The sequence below is a fragment of the Lynx rufus genome, unplaced genomic scaffold (assembly GCF_022079265.1).
Source record: "Lynx rufus isolate CCGP_SWC_20201006 ecotype Redwood Valley unplaced genomic scaffold, mLynRuf1.p SCAF_2, whole genome shotgun sequence".
Lineage (NCBI taxonomy): Eukaryota > Metazoa > Chordata > Mammalia > Carnivora > Felidae > Lynx > Lynx rufus.
Window position 1 is genome coordinate 64,148,746 of NW_025814834.1, and position 20,250 is coordinate 64,168,995.

The 20,250-nt window shown below is 38.6% G+C and overlaps 1 protein-coding gene across 1 annotated transcript in view; it reads right to left on the reverse strand.

Annotated features, from left to right (window-relative positions):
• The window catches only part of CERS6 (ceramide synthase 6), a 320,307-nt gene that overhangs the window by 79,331 nt on the left and 220,726 nt on the right, over positions 1–20,250 (reverse strand). The window contains exon 5 of the mRNA XM_047084888.1: positions 436–486. Coding sequence (XP_046940844.1) covers positions 436–486 — 51 coding nt within the window. The remainder of the gene's footprint in view (positions 1–435; positions 487–20,250) is intronic.

Genomic DNA, 20,250 nt, shown 5'->3' on the forward strand with positions numbered 1-20,250 from the left:
TACATATTTAGAGGCTGCTCTTAAGCCACAAAGTGGCCTGAACTCTGCTTGTCTGCTGCAGCCCCACACTTTGCCCACTTGCTGTCCAGACGGACCCTTGCTGGTGTCAGGTCTTCAGGCCCTCCACAGTAATTAGAAGATCAGCTGTTAGAAGCAAGAATCGCCCAACTATTGAATTGATTGTATCTCACTCTCCAGCAAATGCACCTTCCAGCTTATTCCATTTGCTAAAGCAACTGAGCTCTGATTCTGAACTTCACTGAGAAAACAAACTGCTTCCCTTAACTAGGCTAAGTCTGGCATCAAGCAGCAGGAGCAAGGGCAAGGGACTAAAAAGTAAAGTGGCTGCCCAGCCTGTTGGGGCCTAAAACCACGAACCTGACATAAGGGAGATACTCTGTGTGTGTGAAGACCCAGTCGGCAATGTCTCCTTACCTGATAGGGGTAGTTGTACCAACAGTGCCTTGTATTCCACAACCAGGGGCTCTGAAAAAAATGACAAACACATTTCACATGTTTTGGAAATGAAGCAAGATTGCCCCCAGTATTTTGGGATTTCAATAATCGACCTGTATGAGAACTGAAGGACTTAACTAGAATTAGGACTTCTAAAAAAAATAAATGAATTAAGTTCTTTTTCTTTTTAAAAATTTTTTAATGTTTATTTATTTATTTTGAGAAAGAGAGAGAGGGAGAGAGAGAGAGGGAGAGCGTGTGCAAGTGGGGAAAGGGCAGAGAGAGAAGGAGAGGGAATTGCAACCGTGAGATCATGACCTGAGCCAAAATCAGGAGTCAGATGTTAAACTGACTGAGCCATCTAAGTACCCCTAGGATTAGGATATTAAAGCAGTTAATATTCCATTATACAGTCTCTCTGGGTAATCTTCTAAACTCAACTGGTAGTATTTCTGGGATGGAATCCCCACTGGTGCTTTTTGTATTTTGGTTACATAGCCACCTTCCTACTATGCAACCAGCCTCCACAGCAGAGCCCTTTAGAAGTCTCACCCAGACCAGATGCAAATCATCAATCTCACTCTTATCAATAAACAATGCTGACAGTTGGTGCAAACTACCCTGAAACTCCTCCAACCAATGTTACAAAGCAACATTATCAATCAATCGTTTCATGCTTTGATGACCAGTGGTTAAGTAACCGGCAGGGATACTTATTTCAGCAGAACAGCTCAGACTAATTCCAGGCCTGAGGGAATTAACCCTCACAACACACTCCACCTCCCAGTTCATGGTCAAGGTCTTTTAAAGACAAAACAATCATTCTTAATTTGACAGCAATCACTTGGTTTACAACACTGTAAAATCAAAGAGAACATGTAAGTGTACACATATTCCAAACATTTATAGTAAGCAGGGAAAGACTGGTATAGATTTACACAGGCTGCTGAACAATCCGATAATACCAGCACAAACTTTCTCATATTTTTTGTATTAAATTTATAATTCTTTTGCATTCTTAACCCAAGCTATCAGCATTTTGGGGCATACATCTACATACATTTAATATACATCTGTATGTTTCTTAAGAAACACAATCTATCCTTAACTCAATCCATGTTTATGCATCTCAAAATGATAATACTGTCATTGAAAGATTAATGTGAGATATATTTGTGCTGACCTGACCTCTTTCCTTACCTCATCCCAGATCCTATAAGATTAAAAGTTGCTGCTGTCTACAGTAGGATGATGTATTTGTCTCCCTGAAAGCCATAGATACTGTCACCCTATCATCATCCGCATCAGCTCTGCATGAATGAAGATGATGATGATGATGATGAAGACAGCAGCTAATACTTGTTCAGTCATCCCTACATCCACACATTTATTTTTTTAGGGTTTTTCCTCTGTGGTCTGTTATTTATTTAACAAATTAAAAAGTTATTTAGCTCGAGACTGTCCCATTATACTTGTTTCAAAGAGCTTTTTATTTATTTATTTTCAATATATTTTTTAACGTTAATTTTGAGAGAGAGAGGGAGCATGAGTGGGAGAGGGGCAGAGAGAGGAAGAGAGAGAATCCTAAGCAGGCTCGCACTGTCAGCACAGAACCCAACACAGGCCTCAATCCCATGAACCACGAGATCATAACCTGAGCTAAAATCGAGTTGGATGCTTCACTGACTGAACCACCCAAGGGGTCCCCATCCCATACACTTTTCAAGGTTCTCACATATGAACTAATTTTGTTCTTACAGTAGCTAGTAGTATTTGTTTCATTTTATACATAGGTACGATGAGGCCCTGAGTCTGTAAATAACTGCCCAGATTAAATAGGTAGGCAGTCCCAGAGCTGGAAATCAAACTCAGACTCTCTGGTCTTAGACCCAAATGTGACTACTGTGCACCCTGCCTCTGAGTCTAATAAAAAACCGGAACCAGGCCTTTATTTAGGGAGCCAGACTGAAGTGAAAAGCCATTCTATGCACTAAACCATTCTCCTTTCATTAAAGCACTACTAATTTGCCTTCCTTTCACCTGCTCTTGCCATTGACTACCTGTTCAGTGCTGTATACATCATGTAACCTCACTGCATGTAACATCCTGGTGTCTGAGTTGTATGCCTGTCCGTCTCCTCCATTTTCTCTCATCTATAACCTTGATGTTTATTACTGACCTACCTCACAGAGTGCTTGTGAAGATCAAATGAGACAGCATGTATAAAAATATTTTAGAAGCTTCAGAAGTTTCATATGTGGTTGTCATATGGTTATATAAACAATACATGTCCATCGAGGAAGATACAGAAAATACAGAAAGCAATGAAAAATAATGTGTATTTTCATCACTATTATCATTTCATGTATGTCCCACTTTTGGTCTTTTTTCTATATTTCTGTATTTCTACATAAATATAGATTTATTTTTAATAAATTAAACACACGTACACACATAATTTTTAAATGGGTATAACATAGCAAGATCTATTTTAAAGTATAGTACAAATGTTGGTTATTATCCTTTTTCTGATAAAGCTGTATATTATTGCAATAATGAGTTGAAAGTCCCTGAGGGAAAGGTATGTTTATCCCCCCAGCACCTGGACCCAAAGCTGACAGTGCAACGTTCATTTACTAAATGCTAATGAAAGGAATACAGAATTAAACACAAGGCCTATGACAAATCTTGTAGCATTTTTCTGAATGTATCAGTCCCAAGGCAACAGGGCATGCACGTGCTTGCCTCTAAAGATGCAGTGGGAATCTCTTCCACTGTGGCCACTCCTTCCAGTCACAGGCAGGAGAACAAAGTGTCCTAGAAACAGCCATTTTTTAGAGCTTTCCCTCATCTGTGAGTTTCTTGACTTGTCTGGTTTTTCCCTAACATGCAGACTTCTCCCTGTGTGCATCGGATGTATACCAACTAGACCTGTTTCCATTATGTGCCAAAACTTGACTGACCTGCAGATACACTGGATGAGTCTTTGTCTCTCAGTTGGCCTTCACCCAGGTGAAACAGGAGCAATAGGCCTGCATACTATGAATCCGATGAAACTACCAGGGCCCTAACTCAGCCTGCAAGCTTATTTTCCAAGCATTTTAACTGTTTTATTTTTTTAATTTTGTTAATGTTTATTTATTTTTGAGAGAGAGAGAGAGAGAGAGAGAGAGAGTGCAAGCTGGGAGGGGCAGAGAGAGAGGGAGACACAGAATCCAAAGCAGGCTCCAGGCTCTGAGCTGTCAGCACAAAGCCCTACGTGGGGCTCGAACTCATGAACCATGAGATCATAACCTGAGCTGAAGCTGGACGTTTACCAGACTGAGCCACCCCCCCCCAGGCATCCCCCAAGCATTTTAATAATAAGTTCTTTCACATTGATGCATGTTCACCTATACCTCTCCCTTTGACAACACTAGATACGAGTATCGTCTTCTGTATGCATACCACATTTTTCTAGGATCTCAGATTTTATGGGCCTCCCCAACCCTATGGGGCTGGTAAAACAAACACAAATGTCATCTTTCTCAATTACAGATTAGAAAACTAAAGTCCATGAGCAGGCGGTTTTCCCAATTTTTTATAGTTTAACACTAGTGTATGAATCTGAATTAGCTGCTTATAATTTAATATATTAGGTGTAATTCCTTCTATGTGAATTGATACCATGAAGCTATCTTTTCTTTAAAATTCATTTTCTTTTATCAATTTTTCCATTTTCTACAATTCTAGGTGTCTTTTTCAGAATTATTTAAACATTAATTTGATATCAAAATTTGTATATTCCATCACATGAATTAAAGGATAACAACATAATTCAAAACATAAAAAGCTGAAATATTCAGATGTCAGGAACACTGGTAATTTAAAAATAACACACTGAAAACCCTAGGTTTAGAATGGTAGGCCTAGCATCTTCCTAAATAATAAGTTCTGTGCTTAGAACAGTGCATGGCAATTTAAGCACATTTTCCAGAAAGATAAGCCTTTTTCACACGGCCTCACAATATCAACTCATGTTGTCAAGCCTGGAGAGTCTAAAAACCCAAGGATTTTCCCATCTTGTCATTCCAATACCTTGAGATTCACATTCTTCCATGTCACACACATACACTTAAATAATGTTATGAAACACTTCACAGATTCCAAAGTACTTTATATATATTACCTTATTTAATTCTCACAACAACACTGCAAGTGTCAGAGCAACACAGCCAGCAGGATATCCTAAGAGACAACATGCTGGCATGGAGCTTTTCAAACTGTTAATGCAGGTTCTGATTCAGTAGGTCTGGCCTGGGGCTAAGATTCTACATTTTTAACAAGCTTCCAGGCAGTGCAGATGCTAATGGGCCTTGGACCACATTTGAAACAAGGTGACACCATCTTCCTGGTATTTACCATGTGCAAGGCACCCTGCTTAGCCCTTTGTTCCAATATTCCACAATTAATGTTTGATGAATGAATTAATGGATTATTCCTAATGTTTATAATAACCCTTTGAGGCAGAAATTGCCAGTGAAACAAAATTTAGCTAGAGACATTACTTCTCAACCAACCTCCCTCTTGGATAGAACCACATATCTAAGCTCTGGTGGGAGGGATATGACCAGAATTTACATGTGCCACTTCAGGATGGTGCCCCTAAAAGTTCAAGGGAATGTGTTCCTCTCACCCTTTCTCCACTCCTATTGGAGGGAGAACATGAAAATTGGAGCGGTCACCTGGGACCCTGAAATCTGTTTCTGTTGAGGTTGGTGTTAGAGGTCTCCTACCAGCCCCAGTCTGCTTACCTCTGGATTGTATGTGGGAGATGAACAAATTTCTATCATTTTTCTCATATCTAACCTACTGGGTTGTCTTTAAAAAATATATACACACACATACATACATATACTAGCATAGCCTGTCTTCTCAGTAATATATGCATCAAGGCAAGTCTCTTTAATTATTTTATGACAAATAAGCAAGCTCAAAAAGGTACCATAATTAATTGAAGACTACACAGCTGATGAGTAGAAAAACTTAGATTCAAACCCAGGCCAGCTAGATCCTTCCACTTTACCTTCCTTGCAGTTGGTATCTTGGGTACAAAGAACGGGTAAAGAAAGAGAAACACTAAGGGCATTTGGAATTGATTACCAAAAATGAGTTTTTACATTACAAAACTGAATTTCAGGGTTAGAGAAGACCTTCAAATCCTGCTTAATCAACAAAAGAACCCATATGTAAAGATGGGTAATCGGGCCTCTCATTTTTCAAAAAGAGCTCCGTGTTTATCAATCACTGACAAGATTCCTCAGGCATACTTCCTCCCTTTTTTTTTATCCCCAACAGAAATTATGTCAATTTTTTGTTTTGGAATCTGCTATGAACTGAACTGTGTTCCCGCCGCCCCCCCCCCACCCCGCCCAAATTCATATGTCCAAGCCCTAAATATCCAAGGTGACTGTATCTGGAGATAGGGCCTTTAAGAGGTAATTAAGGTTGAATGAGATCATGAGGATAAGATCATAATCCTATACTGAAAGGAGTGGAGGCCTTATAAGACGAAGTGAGATCTCGCTCTTTCTCCTCCTCCTTTTCTCCTTCTCTCTCTCTCTCCCCACATGCTCAGAAGAAAGGCTATGTGACGATAGCAGTGAGAAGATGGCCATTGGGAAGACAGGCAAGTCAGAAAGAGAGCCCTCACCAGAAACCTAACCCTGCCAGACCTCAATCTGGAACTTCCAGCCTCCAGAAGCATTGGAAATCAATATCTATTGATCAATATCTATTATTGAAGTTACCCAATCTGTGGTATTGTTATGACAGCCAGAGTTAACACAGCATCTTAAGACAATTTTTAATAAACGTGCTTCATAGCTATTAAACTCCACATCAACTGATTTCAATTTAAGAAGACCTACAAAACATCTGAATAAAACTCAGGTAGACCATAATGTTGTGGATAAGAAATGACTTCTAACACTCTCAGTCTAAACCATACTGTATAATGGGATTTTTCATTATATTACACACATCTGCTCCCATATGCATTGCTTGAGACACAACTCTGTGGCAAGTGCATCCATCAAATAACACGGTGTCCCACGGGAGACGTCTGTGACTCTTCTTTCCCTGAGCAAACCTAACCCCAGCACCAGGATGGAGGTCAGAAGTGCTGTGGGGAGTCATCCTATAGTCTACATTTGCATTTTGACCATATGCATAAGACTTATATATAACTATGGTTTGTTTGTTTGTTTGTTTTAAAGAGAAAAGTAGAGAAGACTTTGAAGTGTCAGGAAATATGTTCTTTTATCAGGTCTCTTATTAGCTGTTCTTTAGAAGCTTCATCATGAACAGAATTAACAAAAATAGATCAGATCTGATAATTTTACTTTACCATCTGGAATAAGATAGGTTTGATCTTATTTTATTTATTTTTTTAAGTTCCATTTGAGGGGCACCTGGGGGGCTCAGTCAGTTAAGCATCCGACTTCGGCTCAGGTCATGATCTCGCAGTTTGTGAGTATGAGACCCACATCTGGCTCTGTGATGCCAGCTCAGAGCCTGGAGCCTGCTTTGGATTCTGTGTCTCCCTCTCTTTGCCCCTCCCCCGCTCGTGCTCGCTCTCTCTCTCTCTCCCTCTCAAAAATAAATAAGCATTAAAATTTTTTTTTAAATTTCCATTTGACATATTCCTTGAAAATAATAGTTTAAAAAAACCCACCAAATCTACTTTTCAGTTTCCATGCTATCTATCATGAGGATGGATGAATCCTCAAAAATCAAGGAGGCTTTGTCCAAGCTCATAGAATAGGCAACCCTAAGAGAGAACCCTAATGTAAACTATGGACTTTGGGTGATTATGATGTGTCTGTGTAGGTTGATCAATTAGAATACATGGACTGCTGTGGGAGGAGATCATGGGACAGATTATGCATGTGTGGGGTCAGGGGTAGATGGAAATCTCTGGATCTGCTCCTCAGTCTTATTCTGAACAAAAAACTGCTCTGAAAAATAACTGAAATTTAAAAAAAAAAATCAAGGCAGGTAGGCTACCTCATATCACTCATGCTTATCGTGTCACTATAAGCCTAAAGGAACACTGGAGTTTGAAGCAAAAGACCAGAGAAAAGAATACCTGGTTAATCAGGCAAGTGTTAAATGGTTAACGTAAACATAAACACACACACACACACACACACACACACACACACACACACACTTTCCCCAGGAACCAGTAGGTACCTGTAGCTGAATGAATAGCAGTTTATTTTAATTCAGAACTATTTTGATCTAACAAATGAGCATGAATCACACAAAGTATTAAAGAAATTTTGTTGCTTTATCAAAGATGAGAAACGTGTGTGTGGGTCTTCACCCAAAGACAGCATCTTAGAGGCAAAATTTCATCTTTTCACTCTTTCCACCCAAACTTGTAAATGGCTTTCACAAAGCCCAGCTGAGACAACTAACAGTCAAGGAATATAGTCTAAGAGACATGCTGGCCTCTGGATAGTAAGTATCAGATACACAAAGGCTTGATTGTGTTTTAAAATGCCAGAAACCTAGGAGCACCTGGGTGGCTCAGCCAGTTAAGCTTCCGACTTCAGCTCACGTCACGATCTTATGGTTCATGGGTTCAAGTCCCACATCAGGCTCTGTGCTGACAGCTCAGAGCCTGGAGCCTGCTTCAGATTCTGTCTCCCTCTCTCTCTCTGCCCCTTTCCCGCTCATACTCTGTCTCTCACTCTCTCAAAAATAAACATTAAAAAAATTAAAAAATAAAAATAAAATAACAGAATCCTAGGTTTCTGAAGTATACTGAAACTACCCTGAAAACACTTTTAACTGAGTGACACTTAAACCTTATAACTTTGGCTTATCCTGAGGATTTATTGTAAGAAACAAACATGAGAAAAGTGCTTACATGTCTGTAATGAATTTATAGGAGAAAGGTTACCACTAAGTCACCATAATTTGAATGTAAAAGTTCCACGACATTGTTCCTTTAAAATTTAGTCCAAGGGGAAAAAATACCTCCTCTCTGTGAATGCTTAGCATGTTTCCTCTTACCAAATAAGAATTATATTATCCAATTGTTATCTTTGGACTTTGATTTGGGGAGGCTGAGATCTAATTCTAAAGCTCAGTCATAGCAACTGTGATCATCTCTTAACATCTTTGCTTATTTTTCCTTTTATGTGTAGCTTTGATATTAATATCTATATTAATAATGTTATAAAATATTATAAATCTTTTTTGAACAATTGTATGATTTAAGTGAATATAAAATCAAATCTATTCAAAATGATAAGCTACAGTTTTAACTTAATACACATTGTAAAATAACTCAGAGTACAAAGAAATATTTCCTACTCTGTGAGTATAAACGCTGATAAATAAATCTGTTTGAAATGAAAAGAATGAAGCCAGAAGTCTTTCAGCCTGAAGGTGCTGCTGGTCAGTGGTGAACAGTCTAGGAAGGGTGCTCCCCAGAATGCAAGATGAACTCTTTCCTCCTTTCCTGGGTCAGTATATATGTGGCTATAAATTTGCAAAGCAGAGTGGTGACCCCTTCATAAAGGCCCCTGGCATCTGCATTAGCTTTGAAAGCTCTTGTGATGTGCAAATGTAATTTGGAATTGACCTCATGTCATTATATAAAGATAGCAGCCTTTTATATTGATCGGCTTTAAAAAAGATGCTGGTCTTCAAGACCTGGTCAACCATGTGTCTTCAGCACATTCAGCAATCAATTTAGAAAGTAATTTGCAGATCTGCCGGGCATACATAAACAGAAGGATTTCCTTGGAGACCAGACCTGAGGTCATAGGATCTCCGTGAGGGTTTAATCATAGAAACAAAGAGAAGAGCAATACGGGTAGCATTTCCATGCCTTCTTAATTCTTCCAGCCAGTAGTTCTCAACTTTTTCTGCCTCTTGTCAGCTGAGAGACTCCACACACATCCTACAGTAACTATGGCTGTACTTCTCAAGAGTGGGGAATAGGAAGCTTAAAAAAGGCCATCTATCCCATGGATTTGGTTATGGATCTCTCCCTTACACCCAGTGAGAATCACTGCAAAGCAGAATGGACTGATTAATTCCAGGTAAGGGAAAGAAATCAAGAAGGAAATCCAGATGAAGGAAGAATGAAAGAAAATGAGGTGGAAAGATCTAGATGGAAATGTCCACAGAGTGGTAGAGAGATGCTCAGGCCAGTGTACAGTTTGGGAATGCGGCCAATGAGAGTAGCTACCAAAAAGCACAAAATCAGTCAAAAGGTAACTCAGAGAAACAATTTATAACATACAGCAAAGAATTAGTATCTTAACATATAAAGAACCCATAAAAATTGATTAAAGTATTTAAATAATTAATGGGAAAATTAAGGAGAATATATAAACAGGCAACATATTAAACAAAAATATGTGACCAAAAACATGTATAAAAATTACAGGCCAGAAACAGACAGAATATTTTTACTGAAGTCTGAACAATATTTAAAGAAGTTAACACCCAGGAGTCAGCAGTATATAAGGAAAATAACACTTTAAAAATAGGAATAACTTTCCTAAAAAGTAATTTGGTCTTTAAAATCAGCATATTCTTTGACTCAGCTTTTATTGAAAAAAAATAGTTAGATCCATATTAAAGGCACTTGTACATGGATTTCCATTATAATTCTTTTTTCTAGAAATGTGAAATTGAAATAAACCCAATAGTCCAATAATACGAGGCTGGTATGGTCTTGGTAGGGATTGTGTGGGAACAGAGCAAGATGAGGATGTGGGTGGGGGCTGTCTAAAAGGTTATCCCAGAAAACAGAACTGGGCAAATAGAGAAGGTGAGATAGATGAGAGAGAACATCCAATATGGCGTTCAGGCATATAACTTACAGCTACAGTCAACTGCATCTCAGTTCCACTGGGAATGTCAGCACAATGTACGTAGCACATATCTCATAACTGTCCCAACTGAGGGGGCTGGGGACTGGGACATGTATCCACCAACTCTCATGCCCCACTGCTTGAGCTTTCAGTATTAATTCCCTCATATTTCTAGGTTGTAGCTGCCTGTGTCTAAAAGACCTTTGCAGGTTTGGAGAAAGCAGAGAAGATAAGGCACAGCTTGCAAGGAACACTGTAATGGGGGGGGATGGAACTGTGTACCACAGCTGTGCTGTATCAGGTGGGCTAAGGGAATGTAAGAGGCATTCATATTTGAAGTTAAAATTAGATTACAAGCAGAATATATAGTATACCTTATGCTTAAAGTAGATATATATTTAGACACAGAGACACAAACACACACATATATACATGCAATATGTCTGGCAGGATATTTACCAAAATTACTTACTGATTACCTCTGAGAAATGATTATCTCAGATAATTTTTACTTTTGTTTTTAATGTTTGTATATCAGTATTAAATTACATAATTGTAGCTATAATTTTTCTGCAATGAACAGGTCTTATTTGAATAATGAAAAGTAACCAAGTCCATTTGCTTCTTTTTTTAAAGTTTGTTTATCTATTTTAAGAGAGAGAGAGAGAGAAAGAGGAAGACAGGGAGAGAGACTCCAAAGCAGGTTCCACACTGTCAGTGCAGAGCCTGATGTGGGACTCGAACTCAGGAACCACAAGATCATGACCTGAACTGAAATCAAGAGTAGGATGCTTAACTGACTGAGCCACCCAGGAGCCACTCAAGTCCATGTACTTTTAATAGGTCTCATTAAGAAAAAAAAAAAAAACACGCACACTTTTTCCTCTATATTTACAAATAATAGTAGCATAGAAATATATTACCATTCTCAAATTATTCAGTAATTCCAATTAACTTGAAACTAAAACCTAGTATATGAAATAAGTGCCTTCAGAGTATTTACATGTGACAGTGATATTTTGAGTATAAACAAATTATTAATAATTTAATTATAAATTCTCAAATAAGAGAAAGTAGAATGAGGAAAATAATGAGAAGAGCAAATAATATATTGCATTCATTACCGTGATGATCAATCACTTTGCTACTTACCCACCTACTCCCAGTCTGAAGATCCCCATCAACCTCTTCCTTACCACTTCTAAACCAATTTGCCTCTGGCCTATTATCTTTGTGCTAATATTATTGCACCCTCCTCACTCACTTACTCTTTTAAGTATTTAATGAATGGTTACCATGAATCAGGCATTCTGCTAGGCATGAAGACAAGTTCTCCATTCTCAAGGAAATTACCATCTCCTGGATAAACAAAATAATTATGACAGGCTACAGCAGTGGTAAACACAAGATGCAGAGGAGTAGTACATAAAAAGACTCACAGTTCCTGAGTTCAAGCCCTGCGTTGGGCTCTCAGGCGTCAGCACAGAGCCTGCTTCGGATCCTCTGACCCCCTCTCTCTGCCCCTCCCCCATTCGTTCCCTCTCTCTCCCTCTCTCTCTCTCTCTCTCTCAAAAATAAGTAAATAAAAATAAATAAATGATTTTTTTTTTAAAAAGAAGACATCTAGTCCAGTCTCAGAGGGTGAGGTGGGAGAGGACACTTCCACTAGGAGATACCAGAGTAGTTGAAGTCAGAGAGATAAGCAGTAGATAGTCAGGAGATGGAAGGAAGAGTATGGCCTTCCTTATCCTTTAGGAACCATGTCATATTTCCAACATCATTTTTCCTAATCATTCCTTTGCTTGCATTATTCTCCAGAGGATTAAAACAAAAATCTTAAAAGCCTCCTGCTCATTTGCAACTGAGAAGATGAAACGTCTCTGCCTGGCTGTTCATGCTCCTGGTGGGTGGGCTGTCCACAGTGACCCAGCAAGGTTAAGCCCACTCTTCTCAATAAGCATCCCCTACTCTCCCCAAGCCAAGCATCTCGCTGTGTGTATTCCACTGATTCCCGTCTCTGTGCCTTAGCTATTCAGGCACTTTGTCTGACATGCCAGCTCCACCCCTCTGTCCTGCTGCTTCTTCATCCATCTATATTAGGCGCTAGTTCACTGGCCTTCTACCTCCAGAGATCATTTTGTGTAGACTTTTGCGGGTCTCCTCTCCAATGAACTCCAGATTCCTTGAAAAGTATATAGTCTGTAAATTGGCTCTCAATGTTTAAAAAGTGCCTCTTATGTGTCCCTGTGGTTTTATGTTCTTTGGTATTGATTTTTCCTAACCAACTGTCAACTTCTAAGGAGAGTTATAAGCACACAGAAGGCAACAGGATATAGGATATCACTTACAACTAAGAGCAATGTGGATCAGCAGAAAGAAGTAAGTGATGAGAAAGTAAACTTGTGATTACGGGCCCCTTCTTGATGTCCACACAATGCTTAGACCCATCTGTCATTTCATCCATTGTTGTGTGAGATGCCGATCGTAAACCTCACAAATGCTGTAAAGAGAACAGATCACTGTGGCAGAGGACCAGAATTCAAGCTTCTCTCTACCATACCCTGGCTGAGTATGATTCATTCATCTCCCTGCATAATATTTTCAACTCGAAAAAGCTGGTTTTTATGAGTAAGATACAGTTTTGCCAAATAGGAAGAAAGAGAACAAAAGTGGGAGCTGGAGCCACAGAAGAAAGGGGAGAACTCTACTCTAAGATCCTTTAATGGGCACATCTGGATACATGGAGAGGGTCTTCATTTCTTATCCTGTGAAAACATGAAATTACTCCAAAAAGTTTGGCTGCATACTGTCGTTCCAATTAGCAACTAATAAAAGGTTAGAATTCTGTGGCTTCCTCACAAGGATTCACACAGCCCACTGGTGCCACATACCTGCTTAGAGACTACTCGCTGCCACCAGGAGTGGAGGCCTGGGAATAAAAGTGTAATTACCATGTATAAAAGAGTCTTCTCGCTCCTATCGTTAACGTTTATTCAGGACAGAGAGAAACAATAATATGAAGGTGGAGAAAACATGAAAAAAAAAAGAACTGAATGAAATGTGAATGAAAATTTGGCTGTTTATGTTTCTCACACAGACTTTATTCTGATGAGCATTTGTAGACATTTTCTTGAAAATGAACAGAGTGAGCCTGTTGCTTAAAGAAAATCGAATGACAGTGTTTGCTGCCAATGATAAAATTCAAGCTTTTTTTAAAAATTTTTTTTAACGTTTATTTATTTTTGAGACAGAGAGAGATAGAGCATGAACGGGGGAGGGTCAGAGAGAGAGGGAGACACAGAATCTGAAACAGGCTCCAGGCTCTGAGCTGTCAGCACAGAGCCCGACGCGGGGCTCGAACTCGCGGACCGCGAGATGGTGACCTGAGCCGAAGTCGGACGCTCAACCGACTGAGCCACCCAGGCGCCCCAAAATTCAAGCTTTTAAGCAAATATCAGTATTTTGGTATTACTACATTTAGTATAGGCTATTGTATGCCTAACAGATTACCATTAGTTAAAAGGTTCTGACATCAGTTGGAAACATTAAAAAAATTTTGGTACTTACAATGACATGTCAACATTTGTAAGATCTACATAACTCCGTGAACCAATAATTTCCAAATGAGCAATGGATTGTGTTAAATGATCATATGTGGGTAAAAAGGAAAGACAGATCAATGGACACTCATGTAATCAAGTATAAAAAGTTCCCTGACATTCTGACTGAGTTTTGGTGTAATATATCTACAGGTTTTTTGAAAAACACTATTAAGATACTTCTGCCTTTCCCAACCACATAACTTTGCAAGGCCCAGATATTTTTTCAAATACTTCACCAAAGGAAAAAAACACATCAAAATAGATCAAATGTAGAAGCAGGGATGAGATACCTCTCTTCTACTAAACCGTGTATTAGAGAGGACTGCAAAAATCATGTTATCATGCAATGATTTATAATTTTTATTTTTAAATAAATTAATAAATGAGTTTAGGATGCCTGGGTGCTCAGTTAAGCGTCCGACTTTGGCTCAGGTCACGATCTCGGGGTTTGTGAGTTCAAGCCCCGCATCGGGCTCTGTGCTGACAGCTCGGAGCCTGGAGCCTGCTTCATATTCTGTGTCTCCTCCTCTCTCTACCCCTCCCAAGCTCATGCTCTGTCTCTCTATGTCTCTCAATAATAAACGTTAAAAAAAATTTTTTTTAATTAATAAATGTGTTCAAATTTTATGTTTTAATTCCTAATAAATATTGATAGTACTAATAAAAACAAAAACTTTTTTTTAAATTTTTTTAACAGTTTTTTTTTTTTTTTGAAAGACAGAGAGAGAGCACGAGCAAGGGAGGAGCAGAGAGAGAGAGGGAGACGCAGAATCCGAAGCAAGCACCAGGCTCTGAGCTTTCCTCACAGAGCCTGATGCAGGGCTCAAACTCATGAACCGTAAGACCTGAGCCAAAGTCGGATGCTTAACTGACTCGAGCCATCCAGGCGCTGCAACACAAACTTTTTTTTTAAGTTTATTTATTTATTTTGAGAGAGAGCATGAGCATATGCATGAGTGGGGGAGGGGCAGAAAGAGTGGGAGACAGAATCCCAAACAGGGATTGGCATTGACAGCAAGGGGCCCAATGCGGGGCTCGATCCCACTAATCATGATATCATGACCTGAGCCAAAATCAAGCGTCGGACACTTAACTAACTGAGCCACCCAGGGACCCCAAAACAAAAACTCTTAAAAATCCTGTATAATTGTTACCAGGGTACAGGGGACCCGAAACCAAAAAGTTTGAGAACCACTGCACCAAAAATGGCAAATTAATGACATGAAAAACACCAAGTCTCTGAAGACCATGTGGATCAAGCTGCCTTGCTGGCCTAGGTCGCTCATGAGGCCGAAATGAACTTTTTTGTTCTTGAAGCCCCCCGTCCTGTGGTGTCTCTGGTGATGTATTCCCGCCGCAGCCCACTCTTCATCCTGACAACCGAAGCCTCATATGGCAACAGAGAGACACATTGGGAAGAACCCTGGCACCCAGAAAACGAGTTCCTTTAAACCTAATTCACTGAACAAGCAATATTCAGCATGTGCAATGTTGCATCAACTGTACCTGATGCTCACTTTGACACATGGCCACCTCCACCCTCCCCAGCCCTTAACATACACCAAAATTAGTCCCAAGAATCCAAAAACCATAGACTTAAATCAGGCTGAGTGGAGGAAGGCTCTTTTCATCAAGGTGGTGATACACAATATTTAATCAGCTAATCCACAGCTACAGAAAGAAAATAAGGGCTGTCCCTTCAGACAATATAGTCTGTGAGATCTTCAGGATTTTCACAAGTCATCGATTTTTTTTTTTAACGAATTTGCTTTGAGCTAGGGTCTATCTACTTAAGAATCAGCTTTCTGAGAACCCTTTAAAGGAACTACATAAGAAAAGGGTGATGAGCCATAACTTGCTTGTTCTCTTTAAAAAAAAATATTGGGGGGGGGTGCCTGGGTGGCTCAGTCGGTTAAGTGTCCGACTTCAGCCTAGGTCACGATCTCGCGGTCCGTGAGTTCGAGCCCCGCGTCGGACTCTGGGCTGATGGCTCAGAGCCTGGAGCCTGCTTCCGATTCTGTGTCTCCCTCTCTCTCTGCCCCTCCCCTGTTCATGCTCTGTCTCTCTCTGTCTCAAAAAATAAATTTAAAAAATGTTAAAAAAATTTAAAAAAATAAAAATATTGGGGACTTTAGGCTTGATTTTTCTTATGCTTTTTAATGCTTTTTTAATGCTTTTAATGTTATCTTGCTGCCATGCCTATGCATTATATCCGAAAACCCACCAGTAGCCGGCCTCATTATATGACTCATGAATCCAAACATATTAAGTAAATCAGTTCTATGTTTCCTAAACTCCTAAACTGCCAGTACCTTTCCATTTAGGTATGGCCATATATGGCCATGAAAGACACATATTTTACATGAATGAACATGTTAGAATAAAAAACTGCATCATGCTATCATTATTTGGGAATGCTGCAGAAAAACAGAAAAATTAGACACTTGCAAAGCAGCTGAAAATCTGCCATGTTCAATTACGTTGATAGAGAACACTACTTTTATGAAAGGCAAAGCAATCTGGAAGTAGGGAAATAAAAGTTCCTTAATTTCCCAATCCCAGAAAAAAACATTACAGGGAAGAGACAATGAGAAAGGACACAAGAGCCCCACTGTCAGGCCTTAGTCTTCCATTAACCAGCTAGGTGACAGTGGGTAAGTCAATTCATCCATCTGGTTGCTCATCTGTGAAATTAGGAATTGGACTGTATAATTTCTACGAGCCCTTCAAGCCCTGAATGTCACCACTCTTTGTCACCTTTTATTTCTCCCAAGACGCATCCTGGTTTGCCATGCTCTGATCATGTTGCAGACTCTAATACCCCACAAATGGAAACCCAACATCCCTTCTTCTTCTTTTTAAAAGGACTCCAGTTATCCACTGCAATTCAGATTTTTGGAATCACTGGCAAAATTAAATCACTCTCATTAAACTCAATCAGCATTATTAGTAATCGGTATAATAAAAAGCTCATTTTGCCCAATTTTATGATATCCAAGTGAAAGTCACGAAGTAATTGCTTTCCAGTGTGTTTTATATCTGTGAGGCCGAAGTTTTATATTATATTTTATATTAAATATTTAAATTTTCTAAATTAAACAATGATGAAAATTTGATGATCATATTTTAATTCAGAGAAACAATTACTCCCTTTCCTTACTGCTACTTCCACATATTAAAATTCAGAAGGGAACTCACAATTCAGTTTATTACTCAATACTAATAGGACAAGTGATCAAACTACACCCTTTAAATGAGTGATATACATCCTTATATATTATTTATCTTCTAATTAGGCTAGAGACATTATCTTTTGAGTTGCTGAGTTAATTACAAAGAGGAATTGATCTTTATGCAGTTAAGTCCTGATCATCAGCTTCTGATTTTAATCAAGCCTCTTTTCCTGTCCTTCCAGTTTCTGATCTTCCAAAACCATGTAATCGTTTCTGGGGGGACAGAGAGGCTGCAAAATGTAAGTAGGATCTATCAATGCAACTGAATAACATCAAAGGCCTGAACCAGCAATACAGCAGTGGTTTGCTGAATATAAGACAAAGCTTTCCTTTTGGAAGAAGAACAGGGGCGCCTGGGTGGCTCAGTCAGTTGAGCATCCGACTCTTGATTATGGCTCAGATCATAATCTGACAGATGTGAGTTCGAGCCCTGCGTCAGGCTCTGTGCTGATAGTGTGGAGTCTGCTTGGGATCCTCTCTCCCACCCCCGCCCCCTCTCAAAATAAATAAATAAACTTAAAAAAAAAAAGAACAAAGCTGGAGGTATCACAATTCCAGATTTCAAGATATATCACAAAGCTACTATAATCAAAATAGTATGGTACTGGTACAAAAGCAGACACACAGATCACTGGAACAGAATGAGGAGCCTAGAAATAAACCCATATTTATGTGTTCAGTTAATCTACAACAAAGAAGGCAAGAATATAAAATGGAAAAAGAAAAGTCTCTTCAATAAATGTTGCTAGGAAAATTGGACAGCTACATGTAAAAGAATGAAAATGGATCACTTTCTTACATTATACACAGCAAATAAAATGTATTAAAGACCTAAATGTGAGACTGGAAAGCATACAACTCCTAAAAGAAAGCACAGGCACTAATCTTTTGGAAGTTGGCTTTAGCAATGTATTTATGGACATACCTCCTCAGGCAAGGAAAACAAAAGCTGAAACTATGGGGCCTACACCAAATTAAAAAGCTTTTGCATAGCAAAAGATATAATAAAAAAAAAAACCCACCCCCAAAAAGGCAACCTATTGAATGGGAGAAGATATTCATAAATTATATATACACTAAGGGGTTAATATCCAAAATATATAAAGAACTTATATAAGTCAACACCAAAAAAAAAAAAAAAACAATCCAGTTAAAAAATGGGCAGAGGACTTGACTAGACATTTTTCAAAAAAAGGCATACAGATGGCCAATAGACACATGAAAAGATGCTCAGCATCACTAATCATCAGGGAAATGCAAATCAAAACCACAATGAGATATCATCTCATATCAATCAGAATGGCTAGTATCAAAAAGACAAAAAATAATAAGTGTTTGCAAGTCTATGCAAATAAGGGAACCCTTGTGCACTGTTGGTGGGAATGTAAATTGGTACAACCACTGTGGAAAACAGTTGGAGGTTCCTCAAAAAATTAAAAATAGAAATACCATACAATCCAGTAATTGCACTATGGGGTATTTACCCAAAGAAGACAAAAAACAGTAATCTGAAAGATATACACACCTCTATGTTTACTGCAGCATTATTTGCAATAGCCAAGATATGGGAGCAATCTAAGTATTCATCAATAGATAAATGGATAAAGGAGATGTGGTGTGTGTGTGTGTGTGTGTGTGTGTGTGTGTGTAATGGAATATTACTCGGCCATATGAAAAAGAATGAGATCTTGCCACTTGTGACAACATGGATGGACCTTGAGGGTGTTATGCTAAGTGAAATAAGTCAGAGAGAGAAAGAAAATTCCATATGATTTCACTTATATGTGGAATCTAAAACAAAACAAAACAAAACAAATGAACAAACTCAAAACAGAAAGATAAATACAGAGAACAAACTGGTGATTGCTAGAGGAGAGAGGGATGAGGGAGATAGACAAAATCGATGAGGAGAATTAAGAGGAGTAAACTTCCAGTTATTAAAACAAGGGGGGAAGGCTAATTTTATTCATGAATAAAGAAGGTTCTTAAAATCAATTAGATAGAAAAGCTGGGTGATTAATGAAACTGGCAGGATATTGAAAATTAATCTTAAATTTTCTATTTAGCTGAAGGCAAAATAAAACAGCCAAGCAGCCACACTGTATCACTGGCCAACCTTTCTATGTAAATAGAACCAGATTCCTTTTCATCTTCTGTTGTATTTTTCAAATGCTTCTTTGTTTTGTTTACCTCAACACCGAATGAATTTCTGAGTTCACTGATGTCTGCAATATTAACCCATCAATGTTTATTTTCTTGTAGTTTGGTAAATGCTCTCATGGGGTTGTACTTACTACTTGCCAAATACCCAATTCTTCAGGCTCATATACTATCGATCACAGAACATGCCTGTGCAAACAAGTGGAAAACAAGGTTATTTATTACACTTGGAAACGGCAATGCTGAAAAAGGTCATGAGGTTGAACCAAGCTGGACCCATCAGCCTCCAGGCTAAGGTATACAAATGACTTCATGACTTCAGTCTATAGTTCCAGAGGCCACAACTCAGAAAACATGCATGAGGTAATCTTTAAATGGGAAACAGCCACAGACAATGACATTTTACTTTTTCTAATATAAACAACTTCCTAACAGAGCTGAGAAGACACCCTATTCTATATCGTTGGTAAGTATTATCACACATCAAGTATTTTCTCATATCAAGCTAAGATGTAATTATCTTTTAATGGATGCATCACTGAATTAAATGACAATGGTATTTTAGGTCTTCAATTAGAGTTTTGAAGATACTCTAATTGAAGAGGTTTTGCCACTATAAATATGTTTTCAACTCCATAGGAATATCTCAGTTTGGAGTGCTTAAATATTGCCGGTGACCAATTCTATAAATACATGTTTTGTAATATATAAACTGAGTGAGAATCCATCAATTTACCTTCTACTTCTAGAACAACATCCTGAAAGAACTGTGTCCTGTTTTCCTATACCACTGGTTTCAAATAGAAATAGCATACATCTTTTACCTAATAGTATTATAACAGAATTGTATTATATGTAGTTTCTATTCCAGTAATATTTAATCTAAGATAGAAAATTTAACTGTACACTGTTTCCTAA